The following is a 15,050-nucleotide window of genomic DNA, read 5'->3' on the forward strand; positions in this document are numbered from 1 at the left end:
CGCGGGCGGGGGGCGGCGGCCCAGCCGGACCCTCGCAGCCCCTTCCCACAAGGCGGGCGGCTCTTGCACAAGCATTTCCCGCCCGGTAGTCGCGGGTGAGAGGTGGAGAGCCGCCTCTGTGCTGCGGGGGGCAGCTCCTCCTCCTCCTCGGGCTGAGCCCGAGGCCCCCCCGGAGTCCCCCTGCCTGCGGGCGGGTGGTGTTTCTCTGGTAGCAGCCGCTCCAAACAGCCTGTTCTCCCTTCTCAGTCAGGCCGCGATCTGCAGCAGTACCAGAGTCAAGCGAAGCAGCTCTTCCGCAAGCTGAACGAGCAGTCCCCCACGAGATGTACTCTCGAAGCAGGAGCCATGGCTTTCCAGTAAGTATCTGTAGGCATGATGGGGGAACAGGCTTCTGCCGCCATGGAAATAAGTGAAGGCACTTCTGGTGTGTGTTTACGGCTGGGTGAGTGGGAGGATGGCCTTTAAATTCAGGGCAAGCTGGCTTTAGGTCTGCTTCTATAACAAGGGTCCTTTAAATCTCCTGCGCTGTCCCTTTCTTCAGAGATTCAGTGACATGAAAAGACAGGAACAGGAGTTTTTTGGAAGGGCAATCTTTGGCAAAAGAGGTTTTGAGGGCAACTGGTTGGCTTACATATGATGACTGCAACAAGTTTGGGTTTTTTTAATTTTTTCTCTCGGCTTCTGGTTGCCTTTGGTGGGGGGTTTATAGTGGTCAGAGGATGGCCCTGATTAACATAGTCTGGCCATCCCTATCTCCTCTTGGGTTTGGGTGTTGTCACCAGAGTTAACTGCAAAGTGCTGCTCTGCATTGTCCTCTTTCTAGAAGTTAAAACTTTCTAGAATTTAAAAACTCTCTCATTTTAAATGTTTCCATGGCACTGCATGGGTGCAGCTCTGACTGGCAGTGAAGCCTTGAGAAAGAGTCTGCACAGATCCAGTAAATCCCTTCTTGTGTTGCTTCCATGACACAAGCAAAGCGATTTCTGGGAAGGCTGTGCCACTTGCAGTGTCCAGGAAATCAAAGCCTCTTGACAGTGGCTGTAATGTCACCAGTTCTGACAAGGTGGGAGGACTTGGGCAAGCTCATGTTTTGACAGCTGTCTCAAAGAAACAGCCAGGTTACCTGTCTGGCAGTGAAAGGAGCGTTTCTCCTCCTGTATTGAGTTAGTCCCTAGGTGGGTTCCACAGGCAGTTAATTGACAGCTGCTGCTGCAAAGAGCTCAGCTGCTGCCTCCTTTAAGGTGGGATGTTAAGGCAGGACCTATATGAAAAGAATACTTTCAGATCAGAAAGCCTCCTGTGATAATAGTACAGGAAGGGGAGGAAATGAGAAGTTTAAGATTTAGTCTAAAATAATGCTGACTGCTGACCGTGCTGTTTGTTAACGCAGCATGCCATTTTTTCTGCCAAATCAGAGCTCTGCTGAGGGCAGCACAAACCAGGGCAGAGCATTTTGTGGCGCAAAAGTTAGAAGTGCGGCTAAGGATATTGCTGAACTTGCTGAGGTGGTATTGAATGTTTTTAGCTTGATCAATTCAGAGAAGAGTCTGGTCTTGCTGAAATGTGAAGCTTAAACTACGACTGCTGAAGTGATTTCTGTCAAATGTAGTGTTTAGACTTCGGCGCCAAAAGCTGTGTCACCCTTTCAGCTACAGCACTCGGCGTGCACGGCTGTGCAGGTACAGAAACACCGATGGAGTCTGCTGTGCTGTCAGCCAGTAGTTGACCTTTGGCTGATGAGTGGCTGAACTGGCCCTTACCTGTCATGTTGAAAACAACCCTTGGCCTTTGCCACTGTTACCAGGATAAAGCTTTTCTCTCTTAAAATGATCCAAGATAATTATAAGAAACCTGCTGGCTATACTCGGTGTGAAGATATCCAGAGTACAGAAGTTAGCAGTGGCAAATGGCAACGTCTGCCCCTTGTGTGCATACCCTGCCAAGCAGTCGGCATGATCGGGTGCTGTGCTGAAGCTCGGAGGCATGCTCAAAGTGTAAACATGAGAAGCCCAGCTGTGTAGGAGCTCTGCTCTGATGTTGAACTGAGGCTGACAAAATTGTCTGAATCTGGGACAGAACGAGGTGTGCTTGCTCTCTGTGGTGCTGACAGATCAACTTTAAATCCAACACATCTAATATCGCATCAGGGGAAAAGCAAGAGGGAAATACAGCTGAAGAGCTCCAGGCAGGACCAGCTGGCCCGAGCAGAGGTAAGAGAGCTGTACCGATGGGGAGTGTTCCTCAGACTGCTCTCATCTCGGTTTGCTGCTCTGGCTCTCGGGGAATACTGTCAGAATTCCTATCTGATGCCAGTTTTGCATATTTCAAAAGACTTTTTCAAATATTGCTGTTCATGACAGTGGCTAAATCAAGCTCTGGGTGATGATTTGTAGGAACTCCAAGCTGTTAAGCAGGTCCTCCAAGGGTAAGGGAAGAACAGAGGCGTGATGTACTGTAGGATTAGTCTTACACACTGATGCAGTCCAAGCTGACGGACATAAAAAGGAATAAAAGCATGGTCTCGTGGGGACACGCTTGTGGAATGGATTATAGTAACTGGAGTTTCTTGCTTCTGGTTGGGGTGGATCGGTTGTTATTTGAAGGCTGGTGGGATTCACACAGGCCGTATAGAGGCAGGAGAAATGGATACTCCTGAGCCCAGAAACAAGTTGAGGATGGTTAATTCAAAGGACTTGGACCTGTTGGGGTATCTGGAAAAACAGTGTGAAGGGGAAGTTGTTTTGTAAGCCTGATGCGGCTATTAACAAAATTTTAAGCTACTTATTTAACTACAGTGCCCTCGTGACTGGGTCAATTCTTTAATACACTGTTAATCTTTATGCTAACTAGACTGCTACGTAATGGCATTATGCAGAAAGTCAAAGGAAGGTAACATAAAAGTAGCATTTAAACTCCACCCTGAATAATACAGATAAATATTCCAAAGTGTATGCAGGGCTATCTACCGTCTCCACTCCCTTGGTTTTGGTGGAAATATTGTTGCCTTTATTTTTCCATTGGCTAAATGAGGAGGAAAATGTAGTTGGGAATGTGCAGCAGCAGACGGATGTAGCAAAGCCTAAATAACCCAAATCTCAAGATTGGTTCTCTCTCATCCCTTATTTCAGTAGGCTTTTTAGCTGGATTATAATGAAAGGCCCCTGTTCTCAGTGCCGACAGAGGCACTGGAGCTCACACTGAAACAAGGTCAGCACTAAACCTCTGCGAGCAAATACAAATTAGGTGCAACGGCAATGGGGTGGTGGGAGGAGGAGAAAAGGACCTCTCTGCACATTCAGCTGCGGAACAAACCAGACAGCATTGCACAACAAGACCAGTTCCTGTTCCAACGGATGTTTTGGAGCTTCTAACATCGCAGCCGAAGAGCTGGTAGCAAAGTCATACTTACCCATGGCAAACCTGTAGGGGAAGTCACCAGAACCCATCTAGCACCAATATTTTTCCCCAGCTGCCTTTGAGGTCACGCATGTGGATAGCGACGCCCCACCAACAGGCTGGTGTTAGGGGGAAGGGGATACCCAGCCCTCCAAAACAGAAAGCGGGAGCTGGCAGTCACTGGGTGGCTTTTTAGCACGCCGAGACCAAATACTTGTGCATGTCCGAATCTCGGGGCAGAGCTTCCTGTTTGTGGGCCTCAGGTACTTGGCTGTGCTGCCTTGCCTTAGAGCTGTGTTGGCCATCTTCCCCTCTACTCTTCTGGCAAACTTTCTCGTGCTCCCCTCCTTCTGACTGCAAGAGGGAGGGAGGGTGTCCTCCCTTTTTTACTCCAAAATTATAACTCCTTTGTTGCTGGTATTTTGTTAAGCTAATGATACTCACAGGCTAACTTTTGTTCCAGCGAAGTCAAAGTTCAGGCCCATTGGCACGGGTATAGGGTCTAAGGCTACAAGAAAATTTATTTTAGGTAAAGAAAAAATAAGCCATTACTTTGTAGAAAGGTTTACACCTGGTCCAAACATGGCAAATGGGAAGTCCCTGTACCCAGTTCTCATTGCCTCATAGGAATAAAAGTAGCAGGGTGGTGTTTCATAGGATAGGTTCAAAATTGGTTGATTAATGCTCTGTTTGCTGTTCTTCTAGCTACATCATTGAGAAAGGAGTGTGTTACCTGGTCCTGTGTGAAGCTGCATTCCCCAAGAAACTGGCCTTTGCGTATCTGGAAGACTTGCATTCAGAGTTTGATGAGCAGCATGGCAAGAAGGTGCCAACGGTCTCCAGGCCCTATTCCTTCATTGAATTTGGTGAGGTCCCCCTCCCTGTGGCTCATTAGGAAACTTCTTGCTGGGGGGGAGCAGCAGCCCCAGGATCCTCTCCATCTTGGCCTATGGAACTGATGGTTCAGCCTCTTCTTGGCACTAGAGAAATGGCCGTTTTGAGCAAGAGAGTAGAGAAGTGGTAGGGAAATGGTAAATGTCCTTTGATTCAGATTTCCTGCTTTAAGCCTCTTGGCCTCGATTCAGTGAATATTTGCATGCAGTCTGCTGGCTGTCTCAGCAATGCTCCCACTCCTTCGGCAGCTGGGCTGCTCTGTGTTAGGTAAGATTCCCTCTGATGGCTGCCTCTTGTTCCAGATACCTACATCCAGAAAACCAAGAAGCTCTACATTGATAGCCGGGCAAGGAGGAACCTGGGCTCTATCAACACAGAGCTGCAAGATGTGCAGAGGATTATGGTGGCCAACATTGAGGAAGTCTTACAGCGAGGAGAGGCGCTTTCAGGTACAGGGAATGGCTGATATTTGGCATATGGTTCCTTGTCCCCTCAGTCAGCTGGGTGGGTAGAGCATGCCGGAGGGAAAGGCTTGCTAATCCCTGAGCCTCCCGAGAAAAGCAGTGGACTCAGTGAGTGTTTCAGTTGGATCAGTTGCATCCTGAAGCACCTGGCAGGTGTACTGGTGCTTCTTTTGGGCGAGACCAGTGTCTCACCAGCTTGAGTGGCTCTCATCCCAGCAGGACAAGCAGTAGAGCACTGCAGATAGGCACAGGGCATGCTGCCATATAAAACTGCTGCGCTTCCAGCTGTTCCAGAGAAACTTGTACAGTTAATGTAACATTTGGGGAACATCTGGTTGGGTTCATCTTGATTAACTTCTCTCCCCTTTCCCTTTAACAGCTCTTGATTCCAAGGCCAACAACTTGTCCAGTTTGTCCAAGAAGTACCGTCAGGATGCGAAGTACCTGAACATGCGTTCCACTTACGCTAAACTTGCAGCTGTAGCTGTGTTTTTTATCATGTTGATCGTCTATGTGAGATTCTGGTGGCTGTGAGCAGGTTGCAGTCACGGAAGAGGGAAAGCCGGTAGCCTGGCAGGTGTATGTGTGCAGGACACTGTTCACGGGGGATGTGCATTAGAATCCACACAGGACCTTCACCTTTATGGGAGTGTCCTGAAATTGTTAGGTGACACCTGACTGCTACATCTCTTAGTGAAGCCTAACAATAGGTGCAAAGGCTTGTTGACTACAGGCTTTTCCTCTGAGGCAGTTTGCACTAGGGTACTGCAGAGTTTGGCCTCCCATGGTTCTGCCCCCCTCCCAGGGGCACGCTCTGGGAACAGCCAATCAGTGCGGTTTAGCGTAATCACATTGTATGTCCTCCTGTTGAGTAGCTCTAGTGGGAACTGGACTCTAATGAACATTCCTTGTGTTGGCAATGTTTGCTTTTTTAGAATCTGGGTCTGCAGTTATTTTTCTTTTTTTTTTTTTAAAGACAAGACTCCCCCTTTTGAAGGCAAATACTGCACTGTACATATAATAGCTTTCACCTCTGTCAGAATAGCTGTTGTTGAGTTTTCTGTGTCTGACATCTTGGCTTGTTACACTTTAAATTGCTTTAGGAAGAAATGGATGTTAAATTATGCCTTAAAATACATTCTGTCTAGTACTAGGAGGGGCAGTGAAAGGCTTCTATATTGCTGATTCCTACAAAATTAAACTGCAGGTTTGTAAGTGTCCACTTTCCCTCTCCTGATGGCTATGTATGACTGTGTTTCCATGTGAACAGGGTGTGTAATTCAAGTGCTGTTGGAGCGGGCACAGTGCAAACTATGTCAGCACTCTGTATTTTTCCCTTCTGTCTACAGATTGACTACACTATTTCCTTCCTTTTTATAACTGTGCTTTCCTTCCAAAATGTGTCAAAACTGCCAGCATTTCATCTCTGGGATGCTTGTTTTCTTTCTCCCTCTTTTCCCTCACCCAAAACAACCAAAAAACCAAAACTCTGAATGTTGTTGTGAAGAAAAGGCAGTGTTTCCTTAAAGAACACTTTAACTTTACATGAAGGATTCAAAAGGATAACTTTAAAACAGTGGAATCCTTTGGAAACACCATCTTTTTTTCCTATGGTCACCCTCTCCCTACCTCACTTGGGAAGTTGAAACTGTAGGTGAAGAAAAACTCGTTATGGGGCAATAGTATGTAGCTTCTTTCTCATGGGCCAATCTATATATTTCCAGTGTAATGTGATTTTTTTTTATCGGTCCACCTGTGCTAAGAATAACATTTTACCAGCCAGCTTTTGTTTTTATTTAAAAAAAGAGAAAAACCCCACAGCTCAGGCACTCTTCTGCCATCAAGTGTCTGCCGCTTGGTAGGAAGCAGGCGGTGTCACAGATGGAAGTTTCAGCACTCCCCAGCACCTTTTAAAAGCACATAATCTTGCGTAGTTCTGGAAGTATAAACTGTGACCTGGAAGTGTTTCCTGCCACTGGGTAGGAAACAGGGAGCTGTTGTCCTGTCTGGGAATGCTCCCCAGCTTGGCACCGTGTTGGACTGGCAGGGAAGCAGTTGGCACTTGTGCACCAATAAACCTAGCAAATCTGATCTGCCGTGTAGTCTAAAATCATCTGGTTTCTGCATCATGCCTCCAAGTGTTACTTTGTAGATTGCTTTATTATTATTATTTTTAATCCTTTTAAGTGGTGAGTGTCCCTAACAGGTGAATGTCCCAGTGATGTAGGTCTGTGTAATGTAGGTGCTGAAAGGTGAGCAGACACTGATCTTACGTGGGTTGTCGTGATTGAGGGGAGTGATGCTTCTGCAGCGAAGGGCAGCTCGGGGAGCAGTTGCCTCCTGCAGCCCCAGTGTCAGCAGTGAAATAAACGCTTCTGAAAAATCCTCTCTGCAGCATAGAGTTGCCCGTGTCTTGTTTCTGTGATCTCGGAGGATGCTTTCTTTCCTTCCAGGGGCACGAGGGTAAAGGCCCCATAGCTGAAGCCACCTGGGATAAGGGCTCCTTTTTGGAGGCAGAACTAGAAAAACATGATCTCTGCCATTTGCTGGCAGAGAGGCTATACTTTGGTTATGGCTTGAAAAACATGATCTCTGCCATTTTCTGGCAGAGAGGCTATACTTTGGTTATGGCAGGGGTCTCTTTCCCTGCTGGCATGTATCTCTGCCTGTTGGATGCAGGCAGGCAGCCTCCTTGGTATGGGCAGAGCCTCGTAGGTGTGTGGGCAGATTTTTACGGGGACAGTTTTGTGGCGATGCTGTTCATGTGGGGCATGCATGAGGTGGAACAAACTGAGAGCAGGGCATGTGTCCCCTATGGTGTGCATCAGTATTAACAGGGCACAGAGTTGCAAATGCTGCTTCCCTAGAGGCAGGCAAGGAAGGGTCCTCTCCCGCAGGCCAGCGTGGAGCTCCAGGGAGCGCTTCGTGAGCAACTCCCTTGCTGCATTCAAGATACAGAGCCCCTTTTCCTCCCTCGCACAGGGCAGAGGTGCCGCTGATGCTCTGTGCGAGGGAGGTGTAGGCTGGGGGTTGTTTTGCTGGGGGCTGTCTGCAGCTCCTGAGCAGCCAGGTGTGAGGTTAGTTGCTCCAGTCCCGCTGCTCAGGGCAGAGGGGAGGAGAAGCTGTTGCTGGTTTCTCCATGCATTAACTGACAGCTTGCTCAAGGCTGGGCTGGGTGAGCACCTGTGGGCTCAGGGACGTGGCTCCCTGCCCTGGTGTGCAGCAGCGAGCAGTGGGTGCAGGGTGCAGCCCTGCTGGGTGTGGGTGACTGTAGTGGTTGGGTTGCTGCTCGCTATGGAGTCACGGTGCTGTGCGCTTGGTGCTTGGCAGAGGCCCAGAGCTGGCCCCAGAGACGCTGCCTGCAGATGGCAGTGCCTGCACGGAGCTGGTACACAGTGCAGGGCTGTGCCCAGAGCTGGGGAGATGAAGGGGGCTCCTCCTGAGGGTACCCCCACCTCATTGTGATGCCCTAGCCTCCCCAAAGACCCGCAGCCTCGCTGGGCCTGGGCTGCCTCCCCATGAACCCGGGATCTACCTGCAAGGGCTCCTGGACTGTGCCACACAAGGCTGTGCTGCCTGGCCTTATCCCGTCATGCAGTTGGGATGCTGCAACTGAGCTGGATGGGAATGCTTCCCAGCAGGGCGTTTGCCCGAGTCGCCTCCTACCCAACGCCCGTCTTATTTCTGTTTCTGAGCTGCCCCTCTGCCTCCAGCGGCTCTGGAGCAGCCTTTGCCTGCTGGGTTCCTCCGCCGGGTGTCCTCCCTGGTTCCTGTGCCTGGTCCCCTCAACCTGGCAGGGGCTGAGGGTTTCTGTCCCATGCCAGGTGCATGCAGAGCAGAGGGGAAAGCAGGACCTGGGAGCAGCGCAAAGTCCTGGCACCTCTGCAGCACCTGAGCCCTGTGTCCTGGAGGGTGCTAGGGGCAGAACCGGGCTCTCCCTGGCCTCACAGTGTGCCCATTGCCACTGGGAAACCCTTGGCATGGGGTACGGGCAGAGAGCAGCAGGGTGCAAAAGAAAAGGGGATGGTGTGAGGTGCCCCAGGACCTGCTCCATTCATTGTGTGTGTACAGAGGTGACAAGCCTCGTCACAAGAGTGATCTTTCAGAAAAGCTGTCGGTTTTGGCTGTGCTTGCTGCTGCCACTGCTCAGCTCAGCTCAGCTCAGCTCAGGTCTGGGCACCCCTGGGTATCCCTGTGTCCACGGGGCTGGGGGTGCTGTTGGGAACAGTGCCTGCTGGAGGGACCGTGTGTGGCTGTGCCTACCCTGGCCCATCACAGGGCTGCACTGGGTGGCTTACACTGCCAGGCGTGCCAGTGCTGGGTGGCTGGTTTTTTTTCCCCCAAGCATCTGAAAAGCGAAGCAGTGAGAGCAGACGGGCAGAGCTGGTTCCCGGACGCTGCCAAACCTGCCCTGGGTGGGGCATGGCACCGTGGAGAGGAAGAGAGCAGCAGGACGGCGAAGGCTGGCAGGGTGCTCCAGTCACAGTCTCAAATATAAACCAGGTCCCACCTGGCAGGGGCCATGGCGATGCTCTGCACTGTCACCACTCCCGGGGAGCAGCCGGCTCAGGCACTGCAAGGTTTTGGTTTCTGTGTTTACTTGGGCACCAGCTGCTTTCCCCCGCTTTGAACCAGCTCCTCACACTCACAAACCCCTGTTTCGGGCAGGTTTTCAGAAAAACCCACTTTCAGCAACTTTCCCTCTGGGGCCCCAGGAGAGTTTGACCCTGGGCGGTTTCTGGCAGCTGCTTTGCCATGAGTGAATGTCCCAGTGGTGTGGAGGGCTGTGCCAGCATCCCTGTGGCACGGCAAGCACCTGCCCGGGGCACTCGATGCCAGATAACTGCCTGGGCAGCAACGGCCAGGGTGGCAGGGCTTGGCGTTTAGCCTTCAAGCCCCCTAGTCCTTGTCCTCCCTCCCTTGGGGGCTGCTGTGGGGCTGGTTGGCACCCGGGGACTCTTTCCCAGCCAAACGCTCTGTCTCTCTGGGGGGCTCTCGATCCCACAGGGGCCAGGGAGGGATGCCCCGCAGAGCTTGGCTGGGGGGCTCAGGAGGTCGCCTTCCCCACCCTCTCCTCGTGCTTTGCTCTGCTGCATTGCTGCTGAGGTGACCTTTCGGAAAGGAGGATGTCGATTTTCTGCTGCCTGAAAATGAAGGCTTTTCAGATAGCAGGGTGCTGGGCTTGGCAGCTGGCCATGGGCAGCTGACTGCCAGGACCAGCCCTCCTGCATGGGCCTGAGTCAGCGCCACGTCCCATCCCAGCGCACCCCCAAACTTTCCCGTCCCCCCTGTCCAGGGTGACGCAGCTGGGCTGGTCCCCAGCCTTGAGCACTCAGCAAGCCCCAGGGCAGGATGTGGGGCACCCGCCCAGCCCCGACAGCCTCCTCGCTCCATCCCTGTTGGCCCCCCAGACCTGAGCCCTTTGGGGGTCCCTGGGGGTCCCGCAGCTCCTGAGCCCCTGCAGCCAGTGCTGGGGAGAGGTGGGGTACAGCCTCTCCACCGTGGGTGCTCTGCCTGCACTTCCTGCACAGCCTCCGACCCAGCTGCCCACGCGTGTCCCCAGCTCTGCTTCCCCAGGGGCAGTCATGCCACCTCCCTCCCAAGCCCGTTCCCCTTCTCCCCTGGCTTGGCAAACATTTGGAGCCCCTGTGGGTGCAGGGGTACCCCGGGGTTTGCCAGGGTCCGTGCCCACAGCACTGAGCCCTGCAGCGTCCCATGTGGCTGCTCCCAGTTGGCTGTGGTCACGCCTGAGCTCGCAAACCCGCCAGAGGGGATAAAGCAGAAGTTGGGGAGTCCCCACTTCCCATGCCTACCCCGATGGGGCTGCCAGAACCCCGCCACGGGGCTTTCTCTGGGCTGACGGCTGCAGGGAGGAGCCCAGCATGATTTTGAATCATGGCTCAGAAAACCCCCTGCGGCTGAGCCCCGGCACTCTGCAGAGAGATGATAAACCTGTTTCCTCTGTCATTGCTTTTTTTTTCTTTTCCTTCCCCCAGCCTCCCACCAGCAGCACCCCAGTCCTGTGGGTGCTCCCCGGATGCTCCCCAGTCGCCCCGGCACGCTCTGCTCCCCTGGCACGCTGCCCACGCTTGCTGGAAACAGGACTCCCCAGCCCCGTGCCGGCACAGCACCCGGAGCGGAAAGTGCACCCTCCTCATCAGCTGCTGCTGGGGCCCCCGAAAATGGCAGTAGACACAGGATTTGCATAGAGGAGCAGAAATAAATGTGCTTGCTGGAGTCACGGTGACCCCGAGTCCTCTGCACCGGGACACGAGTGGGTCCCCGTGGTGCTGGAGCCCGCAGAGCCTGGGGTGTCTGTGGCTCCCTGGGATCTTTCCTGGAGCTGCATGTCCCCCATGCATGGCCATGAGCCCCTCGCAGCTGAGATGGCATCTTGCCCCCAGCATCTGCCTCGGGAGAGGAGGGGACCGTCGAGAGAAGGGACCTGGGCGGTCTCCGGCTCAGTGCTGACTTGGAGCAGGCTGTGCAGAGGCTCCCGCCCAGTGCCAGGAGGGATGTAATGGCACAGCCGGGGACTGAGGCTGACCTCTGGGTTCCGCAGGAGTAGGAATAAGCCTCTGTTCTGCTTTCCCATGCCCCTACTTGCGTGGGGACCGTAGGTGATCAGGGCCGTGCCCAGGTGGCCAGCCCACAGCGAGAGGTGCCCAGAGGGGTGGCTTGCATGGGCCATGCACTGGGAGAGGAGTGGGGTGTTTGTCGTCTGCTTTAGCTCCCTGGCAGCTGCCGACCAAGGGGGAGAGCTGCAGGCTTCCATCTGCGCAGCTGGTCCCGGGTACAGACCCAAAAAAGGCAACTGAAGGACAGATCTGAGTGGTACTGCTGTGCCAGCCAGGGTGGTGAGGGGCTGCTGTGCTGCGCCACAGGGGCTCATTGAAGTGATGAGCACTCTTTGGCATTCCTGTTCCATCACCTTTTGCTTGCATCTGTTGTCTCACACTGGGGTCTCTGTGGGAAGGGGCCACCCATGCTGGCATAAGGCGCTGGATGCTCCACGACCATCATTACAGCACCAGCTGCTACGTGGAGGGCAACCACAAATCAGTGAATCCTTGCTCCATCGCATGGCCAGAGCCAGGAGCATTTCAGGAGCTTCACAGCCACACCGTACATCAGACCAACCTTGGTAAAAGCAGTGTGCATGGAGCTGCGCAGCTCCGTCTGCAACATAAGTACTGCAGGGGCTGCTGAGAGCGAGGGTGGCGGTGCGGAAGGCAGAGGGTATGAATTCCCCGGGCGATTAAGCGGGGCGGCAGCGGTGGCTCAGGGCACCCAGCGCATTCCTGTGGGGCCTGATGCAGGAATGCCTTTGCACTTCTCTGGGTTTTTTTTAAGACGGTAAGCTGGCAGGTAAGGTAATCACGGCGAAAGCCAAGTCATGTGAATGTTAAGAGTTAGCAGATGAGCCACAGGACAAGCTATTTGCAGCACAAGTGCAAGGCTGCCAGCCCCGAGGATTTTGTTGGAAACCTCTCTCCCTCCTGTTTTTCTTAAACCTCTTGGCTGCTGATGTCTTGTAACTATGAAATACCCTCAGCTTCCATTTTAACAGGCTTCCAGCTCTTCTGTTCACAAAAAAGAAAGCTGGGATATATGACTCAAGCATATCCTAAGGACCCCCAGACCAGGGGCAGGTAAAAATGAGGCAACATTTATCTGGGTGTGTAAGATGCTGGGATGTAAGGCAGGCATTTGGGTGTGGGCTGAGCTGAGGTCTGAATGTCTGAACTGCCAGCAATGTCACTGAAAGGTTATTGCAAGAAAACACAATTTATTCTGAGAACGCCAATGCAAAGCTGGTGAAACCAGCGGTTCCTCCAAGGTGAGGGACAGAGGACAAGTGATGCGATGCTCGCTGAGCATGTACAGACACCCAAAAAGCACCTCAGACTGTTTAAATACATTTTGCCTTCTGGGGGGAGAGCTGGGTGGCAGAGGGCTGGGTGTGCTCCGGCGCTGGAAGCAATGCCAGCTGAGGGATTAGGAGGGCTGAACAGACTCCATATCCACGGCATCACTAGTTAAATGGCCCCGGCAATTAGGGAAATCCTGGCACTTTGGCTGACAAAGGCAGGGGGATCAAGCCCTCTCTGTGGCTCCATGTTAGGAGTCTCACTCTGCAATGATTTTGGTTGCCCGCTCCATAGAGCAGCGGTGCGCTCATTTTGCTCTCAGTGTGTGCAGACCGCTCTCCAGCCCCAGCACTTTTCAGGCTTCCTGCCCCTCTGCTTCAAAGCCAGCCCCGTGTGCCGGCCCGCAAGCCATCACTGGCAGGTGGAGGCGGGTGGAGGCGCTGGGCTGTCACCAGCGGTGTCAGGGTCCGGGTCCCCCCGTTCAGCAGGGACCCCCGGGTGATGCTGAGTGGTTGGTCTCTGCAGACAACGTGGCTGGCCGTGAAAGGGGGTGAAGGCATCCTGCCACCCTGCCTGCCACCCTGCCTGCCACCCTGGGTGGCCAGGGCTTGGCTCCCGCACCCGGGCAAGATGCTCCATGGGCAAAGCAGGGCAAGGCATGGGGGAAACCAGTTGGAAACTACGGAAAACCTTGCCACAGCCCTCCCGTTCCAGTGCTGGCCACTGGTCATCTCTGGGTGGGAAACTGGGTGGGAAAAGTCGCATGGTAGGGCTGGAAGGTCACTTCTGCTGGCAGGTGCCCTGTGTGACGAACCTTTGCTTGTTTGCATATGGTGTTGTTAATGGGACTGTAACAGGGTGCGTAAGAAAAAGCAATGCTGAAACATACTTTTAACTCCTCTACAAACAGCTTATAGCTTAATGACAGACCTACGGGGATGATGGGGAACTAATTGAGGAGCTTTGGCATGGGGATGCAGTGGGGTGCCCACCCCTGTCCCCTTCCCACTCTGCCCTGCACGTTCCCTCCTGGCATGGGCAACCTGCCTGGCCAGGGCTTGGCTCAGGGGGCAGCTCAGCCCTCTCCTCCCCAGCTGCAAAACCCCTGCTGACCATCCACATCCATCTCCTCCAAACCTTTACCACGCCAGGGGCTGCTCTCACCCCTTTTCTCTGGCTGACAGAAGCTGTGGGATGCTCTCCCCTGCATGTGGCTGAGCCCGCATACACCCAGGAGAGCGGGATCAGAGCGGAGGGATGGGAGCAATCAGCAGGTTCCCCAGACCTGCGGAAGCAAAGCGAAGCCTACCCTTACCTGGGCTGGGAGCAAAGCAACACCTTCCCTCATCCAGGCTGGATTTCCCCAACGAGCCCCATTTGTCAGGTGGAGCTGGTTGCCCTCATGGCAGCTTCCAAGAGCTGCACCGGGGTGGCCACGGATGCTGTCCCTGCGCTGGGGGTCAGTAGCTTGTGCTCAGGCCAAATGAAACAGAGATGATGGAGGACTGGCTGCTTCAAGGTCAGGGATAATAAGTAATGCTCAGTGCTGGGGGGACCTGGAAATGGCAGCTTTTGGTGAAACACCAGAATTCCTCCTGAACTAGCTGCATTAGGGAAAGCAACCCCAAGCCCTCCTTGGTCACATTCCTGCCTGTCTCTCCTTGACTCCCAGCTTGGCTTCGTGATCTTTTTTTTTTTAAGCATTGGTTGCTGCCACCCATAATTTTATATGTGGAAAGTTTTGGGCATGCTGGGGGTCTGGCCTCCATCCCGGCAGGCGCGGAGCTGCGGGGAGGGAGGTGTCCCAGGAGCAGTGCTGTGGGACAGCCATCACAGCTGGAAGGCACCACCGTCTGCCCGTGAGCGGCCGTCGGAGCGGTGATGGGAAGCTCTGGCAGCTGTGTGGGACGGTGGGGGATTCATCATCCAGGCTGCATCAGTATACCTGGAAAAAATAATCGTGGTGGTAGGGCACGTGGGTAGACCATGCAGCTCCATGCTTGGGAGGAGCCCCGGGATCTGGCAATTTACAGGGGGAAAACAGTGAACTTTATTCATTGTCCCCTCTCTCTCCCCCAAACCCAGCACAATCCTGCCTTTGCGGGCCAGGCTGCCGTGTCAGCACCGCACACAAAGGGCTCTCAGTCTGCAGGGAGCTGGAGCCAGGGCAGAAGGTTTTTTAACGCTTTAAATGATGGCCAAGCACTGGGAGGGATCTTGAGGTTGAATTCAGGCGCTACAGCGAGTGACGGGCCCTGTACAGCCCCGCTGCCCTCCCGAGACCTCCTCCGCGGGAATCCGGTTCTCCTCCCGGGCTTTTGCAGCACGAGCAGCCGTGGGGCTGAGCCGTGGGGCGGCGAGCTCGTACGCCTGCTCCAGAGGCTCCCCTTCCCACCGGGGCGAACCTCCGGCGGCCGACGCTGTT

At 53.8% G+C, this 15,050-nt stretch overlaps 1 protein-coding gene across 1 annotated transcript in view; it reads left to right on the forward strand.

The window, feature by feature from the left end:
* Positions 1-7,151, forward strand: part of LOC103904028 (vesicle-trafficking protein SEC22b) — an 8,388-nt gene extending 1,237 nt beyond the window's left edge. Inside the window, exons 2-5 of the mRNA XM_009285357.2 lie at positions 247-356; positions 4,102-4,262; positions 4,593-4,739; positions 5,134-7,151. Coding sequence (XP_009283632.1) covers positions 247-356; positions 4,102-4,262; positions 4,593-4,739; positions 5,134-5,288 — 573 coding nt within the window. The 3' untranslated portion in view covers positions 5,289-7,151. The remainder of the gene's footprint in view (positions 1-246; positions 357-4,101; positions 4,263-4,592; positions 4,740-5,133) is intronic.
* The last annotated feature ends 7,899 nt before the right edge of the window (positions 7,152-15,050 follow it).

Source organism: Aptenodytes forsteri, unplaced genomic scaffold (genome assembly GCF_000699145.1).
Source record: "Aptenodytes forsteri isolate BGI_AS27 unplaced genomic scaffold, ASM69914v1 Scaffold104, whole genome shotgun sequence".
Lineage (NCBI taxonomy): Eukaryota > Metazoa > Chordata > Aves > Sphenisciformes > Spheniscidae > Aptenodytes > Aptenodytes forsteri.